At 42.1% G+C, this 17,429-nt stretch overlaps 1 protein-coding gene across 1 annotated transcript in view; it reads right to left on the bottom strand.

The window, feature by feature from the left end:
* LOC111157294 (fibrous sheath-interacting protein 2-like) overlaps nucleotides 1-17,429 on the bottom strand; it is a 76,826-nt gene that overhangs the window by 49,795 nt on the left and 9,602 nt on the right. The window contains exons 9-13 of the mRNA XM_022518603.1: nucleotides 12,200-12,265; nucleotides 8,341-8,441; nucleotides 6,358-6,412; nucleotides 5,176-5,246; nucleotides 3,185-3,245 (exon numbers count right to left, since the gene is read on the bottom strand). Coding sequence (XP_022374311.1) covers nucleotides 3,185-3,245; nucleotides 5,176-5,246; nucleotides 6,358-6,412; nucleotides 8,341-8,441; nucleotides 12,200-12,265 — 354 coding nt within the window. The remainder of the gene's footprint in view (nucleotides 1-3,184; nucleotides 3,246-5,175; nucleotides 5,247-6,357; nucleotides 6,413-8,340; nucleotides 8,442-12,199; nucleotides 12,266-17,429) is intronic.

The raw sequence follows: 17,429 nt of genomic DNA on the forward strand, positions 1-17,429 counted from the left end.
AATAAATATTGTGGAAATGTCTATGCTACCTAAAGCAATCTACACATTTAATGCAATTCCTATCAAAGTACCATCCATTTTCTTCAAAGAAATGGAACAAATAATCCTAAAATTTATATGGAACCAGAAAAGACCTCGAATAGCCAAAGCAATATTGAAAAAGAAAGCCAAAGTTGGTGGCATCACAATTCCGGACTTCAAGCTCTATTACAAAGCTGTCATCATCAAGACAGCATGGTACTGGCACAAAAACAGACACATAGATCAATGGAACAGAATAGAGAGCCCAGAAATAGACCCTCAACTCTATGGTCAACTCATCTTCAACAAAGCAGGAAAGAATGTCCAATGGAAAAAAGACAGCCTCTTCAATAAATGGTGTTGGGAAAATTGGACAGCCACATGCAGAAAAATGAAATTGGACCATTTCCTTACACCACACACGAAAATAGACTCAAAATGGATGAAGGACCTCAATGTGAGAAAGGAATCCATCAAAATCCTTGAGGAGAACACAGGCAGCAACCTCTTCAACCTCAGCCGCAGCAACATCTTCCTAGGAACATCGCCAAAGGCAAGGGAAGCAAGGGCAAAAATGAACTATTGGGATTTTATCAAGATCAAAAGCTTTTGCACAGCAAAGGAAACAGTTAACAAAACCCAAAGACAACTGACAGAATGGGAGAAGATATTTGCAAATGACATAACAGATAAAGGGCTAGTGTCCAAAATCTATAAAGAACTTAGCAAACTCAACACCCAAAGAACAAATAATCCAATCAAGAAATGGGCAGAGGACATGAACAGACATTTCTGCAAAGAAGACATCCAGATGGCCAACAGACACATGAAAAAGTGCTCCACATCACTCGGCATCAGGGACATACAAATCAAAACCACAATGAGATATCACCTCACACCAGTCAGAATGGCTAAAATTAACAAGTCAAGAAATGACAGATGCTGGCGAGGATGCGGAGAAAGGGGAACCCTCCTACACTGTTGGTGGGAATGCAAGCTGGTGCAGCCACTCTGGAAAACAGCATGGAGGTTCCTCAAAATGCTGAAAATAGAACTACCCTATGACCCAGCAATTGCACTGCTGGGCATTTACCCTAAAGATACAAACGTAGTGATCCGAAGGGGCACGTGCACCCGAATGTTTATAGCAGCAATGTCTACAATAGCCAAACTATGGAAAGAACCTAGATGTCCATCAACAGACGAATGGATAAAGAAGATGTGGTATATATACACAATGGAATACTATGCAGCCATCAAAAGAAATGAAATCTTGCCATTTGCGACGACGTGGATGGAACTAGAGGGTATCATGCTTAGCGAAATAAGTCAATCGGAGAAAGACAACTATCATATGATCTCCCTGATATGAGGGAGAGGAGATGCAACATGGGGGGTTAAGGAGGTAGAAGAGTAAATGAAACAAGATGGGATTGGGAGGGAGACAAACCATAAGTGACTCTTAATCTCACAAAACAAACTGAGGGTTGATGGGGGGAGGGGGGTGGGGGGGGTGGGATTATGGACATTGGGGAGGGTATGTGCTATGGTGAGTGCTGTGAAGTGTGTAAACCTGGTGATTCACAGACCTGTACCCCTGGTGATAAAAATATATGTTTATAAAAAATAAAATTAAAAAAAATGATAATAGTAGATAAAAAAAAAGCTGGGACCCAAAATATTAATTTCTTGATAATTAAGAAACATACTTATGGATAAGTCTCGGATTGAAGAGGGAATTAAGAGGACAAAGTATAATCTACCTCAAAAAGCTGAACTAATTTTTTCTCCTCCAAACTTGTTCATCTTTCTGTACTGCCTTTCTATTGAATGGTACCACTGTTCACTACCCATTTAGTTGCCCAGTCTAGAAATCTGGGAGTTGTCTTCAATGCCTACATTTCCCATATTCAATCAGTAACCAAATCTCATCCATTTGATGACCTTAGTTTGAGTCAAATCTGTACCCTCACTGTCACTGAGTTTGTTCAAGCCTCATTTCTAGCCCTAACTATTGTAATAGTGTCTTTAATTGTAGTAAGTGGCAGCATGGCATTGTGGCTAGAACTTGTTGAGTAAGACAGAACTGGGTTAAAACCTTGGTTTTGTCACGTACACTGTGAAACCTTGGGCAGGTAATTCACCGCTCTGAGACTTAGTTTACTTATATGTAAAATGGTAGATAAAAATACTTCTGTCCTCCTTAGGTTGTTCAGAGGGTTAAATGAGAGGATATAAAGAGTTTAGTATAGTAACTGGCATATAGTAAATGTTCAATAAATGCTATTATTTTTATTGTCTCATTGCCTCTAGTCCCCTCATCTCTAATTCTTTTTTCCCTTTATTTTTAAAGATTTTATTTATTTATTTGACAGAGATCACAAGTAGGCAGAGAGGCAGGCAGAGAGAGAGGGAGAAGCAGGCTCCCCACTGAGCAGAGAGCCTGATGCGGGGCTCGATCCCAGGACGCTGGGATCATGTCCTGAGCCGAAGGCAGAGGCTTTAACCCACTGAGACACCCAGGTGCCCCTCTTTTTTCCCTTTTTAGAAAAGACAAATTCTGATTATATTACAACCCTGCCAATATTCTTCAATAGTTGCCCTTCAGTAACAGGATAAAAGGTAGATTTTTTGGCATAGCTTACCAGAAATTTAATGACCTAACCCTTCTCTAGCAGTCTAACTTCATTTCCTGCAATTCTCTAGCTTGAACTTTTAGATAAAGAAATTCTGAGAAAATCTGTATTTCCAAAAACGTACTATGCTCAAATGTCTATATCTTGGTAAATATATTCCCTTTTCCTAGAAGGTTCTCCTACCATTTGTGTGCTGAGAGAATTCTTTCATATTCTTCATGTCTCAGCCCAATTGTGGATTCTTCTGGACAAGTTTCCCTGGCTTCCCTATGCTTCCCCTGAACTATGTACATACCTCCATTATTATACTTACCATAACAGGTTGGGAATATTGGCATGAGTGTCCTCCACTTAGCTGTAAAATACAGGATTAGGAGCATAGCTTTTCTGTTTTATATGGTTTCTACCTTGTAAGTATGCAGTGATTAGCACAATGGCTGTCATGTAGTAGAAGCTCAATAAATGTTCATAGAACGAATAGATGAGTAGATTGCTGGATTTACTTAATAACTCTTGCTATTGTTTACCTGACTTAGAGTTAAAGCTTGGTTTCTTGGCCTTTTTTTCATTAACATCAGCATATGTCACCTATATATGCCATAAGAAAAAAAAAACAGTGAAAATCCTCAAAGGAGTTTTAAAAGACTTTGAATGTAGGCTATTTCTCAAATTCAAAATACAGAAATATAAGAAAATGATTTTAAAAGTTCATTTGTGATAAAAGTACATGTTTTATTTGCTTTATACTACATGTATTACAGAATTCACAGGTTTATAGAATTCATTTATATTCTAAAATTAACTGAGGAATGCACTTAGCAGCATGGAAGGTAATTGAACAGCTAAAAAGGTAATGTGTGCTTTTTAAACAAAGTTAACTATAGGGGACATGATTTTAGGAAAAAAAAGAATCCATAGTAGGAATACATCGACTAAAAGTACAGAAAAATAAATATATAAAAATTTAAAGATAAACAATGAATTATGGATCACTGAAAAAAATTAAATTAAATTTAAAGAAAAAGAAAGCTGGAAGGCAGAGAGCAGGTTTTCCACCTGCATAGGATGTGACTCTTTGATTTGGCCAAGAGCTTTATATACTGAGATAATTGTTTAGAAAGATAAATCCAACAGAGTAGACTTCAATTATTTCCCAGGTCTGAGAGCTAAACAAAAGCCACCAGAAGTACATTCTCTGGCACTGATGGAATGAGTGAAGTAAGTTGGGAAATCGTATCCTATTCTATCATAATAAAAGTGGTCATGCTATTTCTCAAAATAAATTAGGTTTCTGTGGCCATTTGATGTAGTCATATTGTTCATGTGTATTTTAAGGCCTCCTTTAAAAACAGTCTAAATTTGTTTATTGACTTTTTTGGAGGCAAACTATGTAGGATGAGGTTTGTCATCCATGTGACACTCAGCAAAGACCTTTTTCCTGGCTCTAAATAGAGGCTAGTAAAAAAAGTAATTCCTGATGTACAACTACTAAACTAACTCAAAGTAGTGAAGTTTCTTTTCTCTGGAAACGAAGCATAGCGATTATGGATGTGGACACAATGATACAGTGCCCTGGACGTGACAGGTGTTTGACAAATACTTGTCTATACAGAGAAGCATCTTGTGGCTAACATGCTACATTTGAGCAGCTACATATAATTGAGTCTGTTGCTTTCTATGCATTTCGTGTAGGACACTGGAAATGATGCCACTTTCTACCTTAGTTGTGAAGGTAGACTTTTGGGAAGACTTTAGTGAATTTCCTGCTTGATAACATCTCTTTCAAACCATGTTAACTTTTTAGAATAGCTGGGCCAGTTAATACAGTGCTAACAGAGGCAAGGATGTATGGATTTGATTCTTAAAATGACAATCTGGCAGTCCACAAAGGCAATCCAGGTTGTGACTAGAGGCCACACCCTGAATGCTGCCAACTTTCCACCATCAGATGAGTGATCACTGGTCACAGAGGGGACAGGGCAAGGCAGCATGGCGGTCCCTGCACAACCCATCAGCACTAAAAGAAAATGAGTCTCAAAGCCCTAATTGTTGCTTTCTCTGCAGGGCACGGATCTGTACTTTGAAACTCTTAAAGCTCAGCATTTAGGAAGCCTCTAACCTAAGGGCTAAGTGGGAGCATTCAAGTTGCTTCTGGCGAATCTCTATTTAAATGGAAGCAAATATAACATTCAAATTTTGGATCTGTTTAACACATTTAAAGTCTGTCTTACTACTTTTGCTGGCTTATAACTTGTTACTGATATTCCCTGTGCTTACAGTATGACAACACTAACATCACTGATAGCTATGAGCTTTGGAAGTCTGAAGTAGCACAGTGTTATCACTGTGGGTTTGCATTTCAATTTTTATAACATCTTACTATAGCGCGGTTAATCTCAAGGAATAAGGCTGTTTTGAATTGTCTCTTAATGAATGAAACTGTGTTATACCAATCTTGATCATAATTTCACACTGCATTTGTTCTGTCTGTATCTGGGACAAAAGAAATATTACTTGCCTCTTGTTTCAAAATAGCCTGTTCTGTTTTAGCAGAAACACCCGGAGCTTGAAGGGAGCTACTTTTTATTCCTGGGGGGGAAGAAAAGGTACCTTTAAGTATGAAAAAATGATATAGTTCTTGCTGCCATAATGTCTGGGATTACTGCAGCAGGGATGTATTCATTTATGCACGTAAAGGTAGTATCTCCAAACAGAAGATGCCTTCCAGTGTTTTACTACCACCGTGAGGGACAAGCCTGAATTCCCTAACTTCTGGCCCTAAATTACTCTGCCAGCTTAATCTCCCACCACTCCTCCTGACCCAGAATGAACTGCTTTGCATTTTATTTGGTAAGCAAGGGGGAACCATCAAGGACTTGTGAATAGAGGAATTATATGTTCAAAGCTGTATTTCAAGATGATTACATTCACAACAAACTGTAGCACAGACTGACAGAAGGAAAAAGAGACTAGAGGCAAGTTACTGTGGTAGTTAAGGCATGGATGGTGTGAAGGGAAAGGAGGGGAAGATTATGAGATTGTTAAAGGAGGTAGATTGGACAAAATGTGACAACTTTTGGATATAGAATATGGGTGATAAGAAAGAGTCAAAGGGGACTCTGGCTTTGTGCCTAAATAAGAGGAGGAACGGAGACTAGCTTTGGGGGTGACTAGAAGATGATGAATTTGGTTTTGTGCATACTGGATTTGAGGTGCTAATTAGCCACCAGGCAGAGATGTCCCAGTGCTCTTGGTGTGTGTATAGAATATGCATGGGAAATTTTTGCTGAGACAGAGACTTAGCTAACCTCTAGTCTAGCTGGGGACATGGGAAAGTGGATTATTTTTACATCTGGGGAGAAAGGGTGGCATTAGAGGATAGAGACTTTCCTGGGGAAAATTCTCTGCACAAATCACAGCACTTCAGAAATTTATTCTGCCTATTGGTATAGGCAGCCACAGCAGAGACTCTAACTTCTCCCTGGTTTGCAAATTCCAAAGGGCCTATTCACCCAGCAGTCACTCAAAAATGTGGGATACTGACATTTACAACCATGAATAATTTTTGCATCTTCTTTAATCAAAATAATCACAGATTTTTTAATCGGGGAAAAGCATAACTTGGAAAACTACATGACAAAACTATAATTATTTAACTGAAAGATAACAGAGCAATTATAAATATTGTTCATTTCCTTACCTTTATCATTTAAAATATGTGATGTTTTAGTCATTTCTTTATCTTTCCGTATGCTCTAACATTCAAGAAAAAAGCATTCATTAGTAATTAAGCTTCTAAAAGAGACTTGCTGGCTCTAGAGCAATCAGACTGATACAATATCTCCCTTTGCTTCCCATCCCTTACCTCTCTCCTAAGCTCTGGTCTTAATGCTAATACATAGGATCAACCTCTTTGTTGACTTTCTCACAGATACCTAAACTAGTTCAAAATGAAGCTTATCACGTACCCATGTACTCCCATCTTTCCAAACTTGCTCCTCCTCTGTCTTCCATATTTTTGGTTAAAGACATAACAATCCATCCAGTAATCTCTTCTAGAAAGCTTAGAGTTACTCCATTTATTTCAGATAGGACCAATCCCAACCAGTCTAACGCTTACTGAGCACCCTGCTTGGGTTTAAAATAAGATATACAATTCCTGACCTCAAGAAGTTTATTTTCCAGTAGGACAGACAGGAAAAAGAAAATAGGTGTTCTGACACAGAGGCCAGCCTGAGCACTATAGGAGCACAGAGAAAAGACGTCCCACTTCAAGAGAACCTATATGCAAAAATTAAATCTTCATCATCGTCATCCTCTCCCTTTCTCTCAATTTACATGTCTATTGAGTCACCAAATTCTGACATAGTCTGACTCTGAAATATCTTAAATCTGTGACCTCTGGTTCACCCTCATTGCCAGTGCCGTATCATTTTTATCTGGACCATCCCAGTAGACTCAAAACTATCTTCCCTCTAATCTCCTCTCTCTCTCTGGAACACTATATCTATATCACATACTTCAACTAGATTATCTATCTATCTATCTATTTTTAATTTTTTTTAAAAAAAGGCATCTCTCTTTCTCTCTTTTTTTAAAGTGTCTTTATCTGGGGCTCCGTCAGTTAAGCATCTGCCTTTGGCTCAGGACATGATCCTGGAATCCCGGGATCCAGCCCTAACCCTAACCCTGCTCAGTAGGGAGTCTGCTTCTCCCTCACTCTCTGCCCCTCCCCCGCCCCGTTTGTTCTCTCTCTATCACTTACTCTCTCTCAAATAAATGAAATCTTTTTTTAAAAATAAAGTGTCTTTATTTAAGTAATCTCTATACCCAACGTGAGGTTTGAACTCACGACCCCTGAGATCAAGAGTCGCATGTTCTTCCAACTGAGCCAGCCAGGAGTCCCCAGATTACCTTTTTAAAACCCATCTCATTCTTATTTCACATCTCTATTCAAAAAGCCTCAATGGCACTCTACTACGGAGAGGCTAAACCCATTCTCCAGCAAAATATACAAAGCCTTGTCTGCAACCTATCTTTTCAGTCTCCTCTCTGGCCCTGCCCTGGCTCCGCTGGCTTGAATTGCTGCTCTCGCTTAACACTCTAAAACCTGTCTAATAGTGCCTCACCACAGCCTCGCATTCTGTTCATGTGGAAACTTCCTACTCACACCTCAAGACCTAATTTGATGAAGCCCTTCTCAATAAAGCCTTTTTAGACTCCGCTAGGCAGGACTAGTCTCTATATCCTCTGTGCTCCCCCTGCATTTTGAACAAATCAAAACTCTCCTCTTATTTTATTGTAAGGACTTTTGTTTATACGTGTCTAAATCTCTGGACAGTGAGTTCTCATGAGTAGTGATGACGTCTCTTCCATGTCTGTGTCCTATCTATGTCAACTGTTTTGCCTCTTTCCCCTCTTCTAGCTTTGCACGGGCCCTGGCCTATAACAAGTTCTCAGTAAACATTAGCTAGATCAGTATCATCAAATATTGAAGTCACTTTCTGCTAAACTGTATGGTACATTTAGCATGAAGCTGACTCAGAACCTTCTCTGCTAGGGAGAGGAGCCAGACCTGTGTAGGACCCCATTATCTCTGACCAGTCAGTACCATGCCAGTGAAGAGGATATCCCATAGAAATAAGTTAACCAGATAAATTAATAATCAATACAAAGCATCTACCTTTAGTTCTGTTTTGTTTTTCTGTACATCTTGCGGAGAAGATATGAAGACTGATGATTTTTGGGTAAGAATCTTTATAAAACTATGAGAATGGCGTGGTTCTAAAAGTAAATGAAGAGAAGTCATATAATTTAAAAACAATTTTATCAAAATGCAATTGAAGTACAAGAAAACACACACATTTAAAACATACCATCTGTTCCATTTTGACATATGTACAAACCCATGAAACCATCACCACAATCAAGATAAACATTTCCACCACCCGCAAAAGTGTCCTTGTTCCCCTTATACTTCATCCCCCTCTAGTTCTCCCTGTCTCCTGGGCAACCACTGATCTGCTGTCATTATAAATTGTTTGCATTTTCTAGAGTTTGCTATAAGTGGAATCAAACAGGATGTACTCTCTATCTCTCTGTTTTTTTTTTTTTTTTTTTTTGGTCTGGCTTCCTTCATTTAGTATATGATTTATTTTGAGATTCATCAATATTGTTGCCTGCAACAATGGTCTGTTCCTTTTTCTTCATAGCATTTCACGGTATGGGAATGTACTACATTTTATCCATTGGCCCACTGAAGGGCATATAGGTTGTTTCCAGTTTTCTTTGGCTATTATGAATAATGCTGCTGTGAGTCTTTATGTGGATATATATTTTAATTTCTTTTGGGTACATACCTAGGAGGGGGATGGCTGGATCACATGGTAGTTTAACAAGTTAGGAAACTCTTTTCCACAGTTGTTCAACCATTTTACACCATAACCTGCAGTGCCTGAGTTCTAGCTGCTTCAAGTCCTTGCATATACTTAGTTAAATTCAGTTATTTAAGTTCTAGCTATTTTAATGGGTATGTAGTGGTATCTCATTGTGGTACTTTGTATTTCCCTAATGACTAATAATACTAAGCAGCATTTTCATGGGCTTACTTGCCATCTGCATGTCTTCTGTAAAATGTTTGTGGCCTTTTCCCCGTGTTTATTAGGTTGTTGCATTCTATATATTACATGTTTTTCTATACTTTACATTTTTTTTACAGTAAGCATACCTTCTAGCGGTAGGTCTGGAGACCCATCTTTCATTGTGCTAACTTTAGGGGCTTGACAGTTGCGAAACAGCCATTATGCAACAGGGCTATTGTTTCCAAAATGTTATGTTATTTTCTCATTTTTGACTCCCTAAGTACAAGAACTCTGCCCTAGTCCTCCATAGTCATCTACCTGCTTGGGGGTGGAACTAGGGGAGAGGAGGTTAGAATTTTTAACAGGAGGAATGCCACAATAAACACCCAAGTAATATTTAGGACCTGTCATTCAGAATAGGATGACATATAGCCAAGACGGTGTGCTTTGCAAGCCATGCAGCTATCTCGAGAACTCCCCAAAATTTAACCTTCTTTTTGTGTAGCAACAGACTGGAATACTTAGCTCAGAAAACTCTCTCTTAGTGTATTGGAGATACCCTAGCCCACCAAGAGTCATCTGGACTCAGAAAGAAGATATGACTTAAGGAAAGGTTGGGGGGGGGGTTCACTCCTTTAATAGCTCAGAGATGGTGAGAAAGTGAAGGGTGGTGGGAGAGGCTGAAAAATAAAGAAATCAGATGAGGCTTCACATTTTCTTACTTTGGGCCTTTGTTGCTTCAGACAAGTGAAGTTAGCACACAGAAAAGAACTATTGCTCTGCTCCCCATTTACGACTCTACAATGAAATCTCTTAGGCTACCTCCCACTTGCTGCCTCCTCCTCCTCACCTGGGACATGGCCCAGAAACACCGAAATGTAGTATGGTCACGTAGAGCAAGGCTTCCTCTGAGGTTGGTCCTTTCTCCCTCCCTTCCTTTCCTTCCCTCTCTTCCTTCTTTCTCCCTCTCTTTCTTTTTAAGTTCACTGTTAGTGATGTATCTAATTGACATATAAAATTGTGAGATAGTTAAGGTGTACCTTGTGGTGATTTGATATACATATATATTGTGAAAGGACCCCATCCATTTAGTTAATTAACATTTTAAGTTCTGCTCTTAAGCAAATTCCAGGTATATACAGTGCTGTCAACTATAGTCACCATGTTTTCCATCAGCCCTTCAGACTTTATTCATCTTTATAGCTAAAGTTTGTACCTTTTTACTATTTCCTCTTCCTCTTGAGGTTTTGCTTTCTTAAGCCACTCTTGGTTCCTATGTGAAGGACATGGCCCAGAAAGTGCTGGAGAGTCTAGCTGGGGAGCTTGCCAAGGGGAGTCGACTGGGGTGGAGGTAAGAGGGCTCTGTCCTGAGTGGTTACAGAGCAACCAGCCAGAATGGACGTGGGATGGGAAAGCCCAGAGGGCTCTAAGCTCAGTGAGACCAGACCATGAGTCCTTGCACTGATGGCTGAATTCAACTGTGAATGCTAACAGGCCAAGCACTATCTCGGTGCAGGTAAGGACATCTCTCTGGAGACCAGAGGAGGCAGAAGACATTTCATCCAAGCACCATGACTTTATTCCACCTCCGTGAGGTCGCGTAAGCCACTGTTCCCTGAACTTTAATGAGCATATAAAGCCCTGGGGATCTTGTGAAAATGCAGATTCTGATTCCGTAGGTGTGGGGTGGGGCCTGCGAATCTGCATCTCTGATGAGCTCTTTAGGTGATACCCATTCTCCTGACACACAGAAGAGTAAGAACACAAGCCACACCTCTGACCCCAGACATCTGGACATCATCTTTGGGAAAGAAGCAGAAAGATGGGGGAGGCTCCCTGAAAGTCTGGGCCATTATGGGGACCCCACGAAGGCAAAGTCCAAAGAAGTATGTTAGAAAACCTGGGGACCGAGCAAGAAAGCAAAAGGAAGGCAGGTGCTTAGATCCGGCAAACAGCACTAGCCCTACATGTACTAAAGAAGCCTACTCAAGAAATAGGTTGAGGGGCACCTGGGTGGCTCAGTGGGTTAAGCCTCTGCCTTCGGCTCAGGTCATGATCTCAGGGTCCTGGGATCGAGCCCCACATCGGGCTCTCTGCTCAGCATGGAGCCTGCTTCCACCTCTCTCTCTTCCTGCCTCTCTGCCTACCTGTGATCTCTCTCTGTCAAATAAATTAAAAAAAAAAAAGAAATAGGTTGACATTTTAGAACGACAACACCTGTTACTCTGTCAGGCTGTTCAAAAAGGAACAGGAGATGGAGAATGGGCTACAATGAGCGGCAGGCTCCACTGCTGCAGAAAAACATGTGGCAGAATAAAGTATTTTTGCTGCCAGCGAAGTGACAGAAGTCACTTCAGGCCAGGAAAGTCCAAAGTCTGAGGAAGGGCAGGGTTTTGAGAAGGAGCACTAGTTGGGGTCTTGGTCCTCACTAGGTCCCCAGGGCCACTGGCTTCAGGAACCTCCATGGCACCTCCAGTCAGCCATCTGCAAGGATGACCCTCCAGGGAGACGCAACACAAGGGACTCGGTGAAGGCTTCCCTGGGAGGTGGAGGCCCAGCAAAGAGAGGCAGCAGTGGCAGTAGCAGCCAGCGAGGAACAGGTTAAAAAAAAAAAATCCCTCAGGGTCTTTTTGGTAATGGAAAAGGACAGAAAGGAGATCAGGAGCAGGGACCCTGGAGAAGCAGGGCTCTGAACTGAGCTGTGGACTTGTCAGCTGCAAAATGTGGGCTGCACTGCTCCTGGGCATGTGGAGGCAGTGACAGGAACTGAGCGTGTAATTAGGGAGTCAGCTCCAGTCGGCAAGAGGGGCTGACTATGGGACTTTTTCCCCAAAATCTACCATTCACAATAGAGGACAGAGGGAGGACTTCTCTGCACTGTAAGTAGAGGAGGTCAGTGCCAACTCCCATCTTCCCACAGATTACTATTTTAGCACTTCTAACTGTAATCATTTCAATTACGTTTTTGTTCCTGGTGGGATTGCTGGTCACTGGCATTACCACTCGTTTTCTTCATCTTTGAAGAAGCTTAAAGAAACACAAGAAAATATTGTTAAAATCATGGAAATGGGGGGCGCCTGGGTGGCTCAGTGGATTGAGCCTCTGTCTTTGGCTCTGGTCATGATCTCAGGGTCCTCTGCTCAGCGGGGAGCCCACTTCCCCCTCTCGCTCTGCCTGCCTCTCTGCCTACTTGTGATCTCTCTCTCTGTCAAATAAATAAAATCTTTAAAAAAAGTTTTTAAAAAGTTGTGGAAATGATAAAATTATCCAAGATAGATTCTCTTTATTCTTTTGGGCTGGATAGGAGGAGAGCCATATGCTAATCTACCTATGGAGCTGTAGGGAGGAATTGGAGAGGGTGAGTAGTGGGTGGGTTCTCAGTGGGAGGCCCTTGTGACCCCTAGGGGAACATTAGGAAAGTTCTGGAGACATGGTGATTGTTACAGATGTGGTGAGGGAGGGTTTACTCCTGGCATCTAGTGGGCACAGCCAGGGATGTTGCTGAACATTCCACAAGGGAAAGGACGGCCCCCACAACAGAGCACCATCCAGCCCAAAATGTCAGTAGCGGCAAGGTTGAGAAACCCGAGGAGAGATGCGATGGGGAGGCAGGCCAATTGCTTTTACAGTATTATCTTGTGTAATTAAAGCTATACTCAGGGAAACAGGGTTGTCTTCTGGGAGAAGGGAAAAACTCCATTCCTCCAGCCCGCCCAATGAGAACATGGCCTTTCCTCTGTGTTGGGGGCCTGGGAGGGGGTGGGCACAGCAGTGCAGTAACCATGCTGGGGACCCCATGAGAGTGCTCATGGTCATGGTCGTCCTCGGCTCTGCCTCTGAGCTCAGTCAGAGGCAACAATGCGTGTGGACCTCAGCTGGGAAGGAGGTGACCTAAGTCCCTGTTTCTCATCATTGAGATAGACAAAAGGATTCCAAACTGTGTGTGCTGGTTGGATTTCTGCTAGAGTTTTAAGATGTGCACCCATGGGGCACCTGGGTGGTTCAGTCAGTTAGAGGTTCTGCCTTCAGCTCAAGGTGTGATCCCACAGTGCTGGGATGGAGCCCTGGTGAGAAGGGCTCCTGCTTCTTCCTCTCCCTCTGGCCTTCCCCCAGCTTGCCTGCGGGCATGCGCTCTCTCGCGCTCTCTCTCTCTCTCTCTCATTTTGCTCTCTTTCTCTTGCAAATAAATAAATAAAATCCTAAAAAAAAAAGGTGTGCATCCCTTTGGGTCTCTGTGGTGGAAGATGACAGCCTTATTATAGTGGTAGAAGTCTATTTCGCATGTGAAAGAGCTCTCTTCATTCTCCTGTCACCTGCGTGATACTGTGAATATGATTTCTTTTTTACATTTTCCTTTTTAAAAACCATTTGAGGTGGCCACTCTTTAAGATGCTTACCTGAAACTTTTTTCCTACCTAAAGTAGCAGTTAACAGTTAAAGACAAAGCAATATAGCCACTGAAGTTATTTTTTTAAATTTATAATGTGTTAGTCACCATAAAATACATCATGAGCTTTTGATGCAGCGTTCCAAGATTCATTGTTTATGAAATGATTTTTTTTATCCCAGAGGCAGAGGTTACAGCCTTATCATTTCACTGAACTGTATTATGACCTTTTCTTACTGATTCCCCTTTCCTAAACTTTCATTCTTTTCTTCCTTTCATATTGTCTGTTCTTACCAGCTCGTCCTTTAAAAACTTTCTCTTGCACACATTTTCTCTCTCATTTTGTAAAAAAAAGCCCTTTTCATAGGGGCACCTGGGTGGCTCAGTCGGTTAAGCAGCTGATTTTGGCTCAGGTCATGATCTCAGGGTCCTGGGATGGAGCCCTGAGTCTGGATCAGCGCTGAGCGGGCAGCCTGCTTCTCCCCCACCTTCTGCCCCTCACCCCCATCCTGCCCCCTCATGCTCTCTCTTTCTCTCTCAAATAAGTGAATAAGTAAATAAATAAATAAAATCTTTTAAAAAGCCCTTTATTTTCTGTACTCTTTTAAAAACTTTTCTCTCTATTCCTTTTCCTCTCTCCTGCTTCCCTTCTCTCCTCTTCCTTGCCCTATCCTAACCTTGCTCTATCCTCTCCTATTCCGCCCTATCTTACCCCACTCTATCCTGTCCTGCCCCATCCCGTCCTGCTCTATCTTACCTTCCCCCGCCCTATTTTATCCTACCCATCCACTCTTTTGCTGTTACTGTTTACTGGCCCACTTTAAAACAGTTTTCCATTTCCTTCCCTTTCTAACTCACTCTTGTATGTTCTCTTAACTGGTTTCTCCTTTTTCAAATCAGGCCTATCTATCAGGTATCTCTATTTCTATCCATGCCTGCCTGTCATGTACCCACATTTACTTACCTAGATATCTATCCATCTTTATTATATTGTATCTTTTATTGACTTTCTTTTTTTATTGAAGTAGAGTTGACACACACTTGACTTCTACTTTGTAAATCCACCCCCCTCCCCACCATCATACACAATTGCCCTTGCTTTACTTATCAGCCCCTCCCTCTCTCTCCCATTGTCTCCCTCTCTCTCCTATTTAACAATTTCCTCTATGGATTCATTGCTCATACACTTGTCTTTTCCCCCTTATCTCCCTACTCCTGCTCTTCCTTCCTTTCATCCCCTTTCCCTTTTCTTTGCTACATTCCTTCTCTCTCTCCTCACCCCTCACCCCTCCATCCCTCCAGTCTCCATTTCTCTCTCCCTTCCTCCTTCCCTCTGCCCCCATTTCTCCCTCCCTCCTCCTCCCATTCTCTCTTTACTCTCTTTGTCCTGGCTCCACTTCCTAATCTTTTTCCTTTCCTTCTCTCCTCTCTTTCTCATTCTACCTCTTCCATATATTCTCCTTTAGTGGCTTCCACCTTTCCTTATCTCTCTAGCTACCACCTATCCCCCTACCATCTAGCTGTCATCCCTCCATCTTTATTTCAGTTTTTACGTGACTTTTGTTAGATCACTTTCTCCTTCCTCTGTACTTCATGGTCTTACTAGCTCCTCCTTTTCAACTCCTCTGTGTCCCACTCTAATATTTGTTCTTTTTATTTTGCTATTTTCCTAGCCTCACCCCAGTTTAGAATTCTTCTCTTTCTTGCCTCCTTCTTTCCCTCTTTCCCCTCCCCTCCCTTCTACCTCTCTACCTCCATCTCCTGTGTCTATGGCTCCTTCCTACTCCTTTCACTCTCCTCCTCTGTATTGCTTTGTGTCTTTCGGTGAACCTGCACTTCTGCCTTCCCTCTCTCCTCACCTCCTCCCTCCCTTCCTTTCTTCTTTTTCCTGCTCCTTTCCTCCCTCCTTCCCTCCATTCCTCATATACTCCTTTATAATGGTTCCCCTTTGAAATTTTCCCCCCTCACTCTCTCTCCTGTTACCTTTTAATATTGTCTTTTGTACGAGACCCTCCTCAGAAAATCCTGTCTACCTATCTACGTGGTTCCCATCCATCCCTTCACCCTTATTTTTTTAAAGATTTTATTTTATTTATTTGACAGAGAAAGTGGCAGGGGGAGCGGCAGGCAGAGGAAGAAGAACAGACAGGCCCCCTGCTAAGGAGGGAGCGCAATACAGGGCTTGATCCCAGGACCCCAGGATCATGACCCAAGCCAAAGGCAGATGCTTAATAACTGAGCCACCCAGACCCCCTCACCCTTTTTTTTTATCTGACTTCCCTTTAGATCTTTCTACCCTCAATTCCTCCCTTCCTCCCCCCTTCCCTCCCTTTCTTCTGAATACCCTTTATTTTTCTTATTCCCTTTCTTTCATTGTCTCTTTTTCTTTCCTTTCTTTCCCTGCCTGCATGCCAGCCTTCCTTCTTCTTCTTTCCTCCCTTCCCTTCCCCCTCCCTCTTGCTTCCTTTATCCTTCCTTTCCTCCTATTTCCTTCTTTCTTACCTTCATCCTTCTGCTCACCCGCTCACCCTCTCTCCCATCTGTGTTCCTTCCTTCAATTTCTCCTCCTCCTTCCTTTCTTCCTGTCATTCTTCATTTACTCTTTTTACTACTCCTCTTTTTAAACCTTTTCCCCCTTCCCCTCTCATTCTTTATGCATCTTTTGTCCTGTCTTCACTGCTGCTTTCCCCTATTTAAAAGTCAGTTTTTTTGGTAGGCACCTGGGTGGCTCAGTTGGTTAAGCATCTGCCTTTGGATTGAGCCCCACAGCAGGCTTCCTGCTGAGTGGGGAGTCTGCTTTGTCGTCTCCCTCTGCCCCTCCCCCTGCTCATGAGCCTGTGCTCTCTCTCAAATAAATAAATAAAATCTTTTAAAACTTCAGTTTTTTTTTCTACCTGTACACCTGCCTAGCTGGCTATCTATACAGCTATCAATCATCTTTCTGTCTTTATTTTACTGTCTTTCCTTACTTGCCTTCTAGTTATTTTTTTAAGATTTTATTGATTTATTTGACAGAGAGAGACAGTGAGAGAGGGAACGTGGGGGCAGCGGGGGCAGCATGGGAGAGGGAGAGGGAGAAGCAGGCTTCCCGCTGGGCATGGAGCCCGATGAGGGGCTCCATCCCAGTATCCTGGGATCACGACCTGAGCGGAAGGCAGACGCTTAACCACTGAACCACCCAGGCACCCCTACTGAGTTCTAGTTTTTAAATCTCTTGCATATCACAGTTGCACTTGATTTTCTTACTGCACTTGCCTTACACTCTCACACCCCTCCCCTGTAAGGAACATTTCCCTACTGACTCATTCTGTATAAACTTTTCTTCCTTTGCTTCTTCTTGCTCCCTCCCTTCCTTTCACTTTTTTTGTAGCTCATTATAACAACTTTCCTTCTCTCTCTCTAATTTTGTGTGTCTTTTGTCCTGTCTTACTCCTGGTTTCTCCTATTTGAGATCCTGTCTGTCTGTCCGTCCATCCACCCATTACTGTTGAGCTGTCTCATCAATTTACTTGTCTTTATTTTACTCTTATTTTTAAGTAATTTTTTAAAAAAACATTTTATTTATTTATTCGACAGACAGAGATCACAGGTAGGCAGAGAGTCAGGCAGAGAGACAGGCAGAGAGAGGGGGAAGCAGGCTTCTCACTGTGCAGAGAGCCCGATGTGGGGCTCGATCCCAGGACCCTGAGATCATGACCTGAGCCGAAGGCAGAGGCTTAACCCACTGAGCCACCCAGGCGCCCTAAGTAATTTCTTTTTATATCTTTCTCCCTGCTTCCTCAGTTGTACTTAATTTTCACAGCA

This window comes from Enhydra lutris, unplaced genomic scaffold (assembly GCF_002288905.1).
Source record: "Enhydra lutris kenyoni isolate GAN:26980312 unplaced genomic scaffold, ASM228890v2 scaffoldscaffold53, whole genome shotgun sequence".
In the NCBI taxonomy this organism is placed as follows: Eukaryota; Metazoa; Chordata; class Mammalia; order Carnivora; family Mustelidae; genus Enhydra; species Enhydra lutris.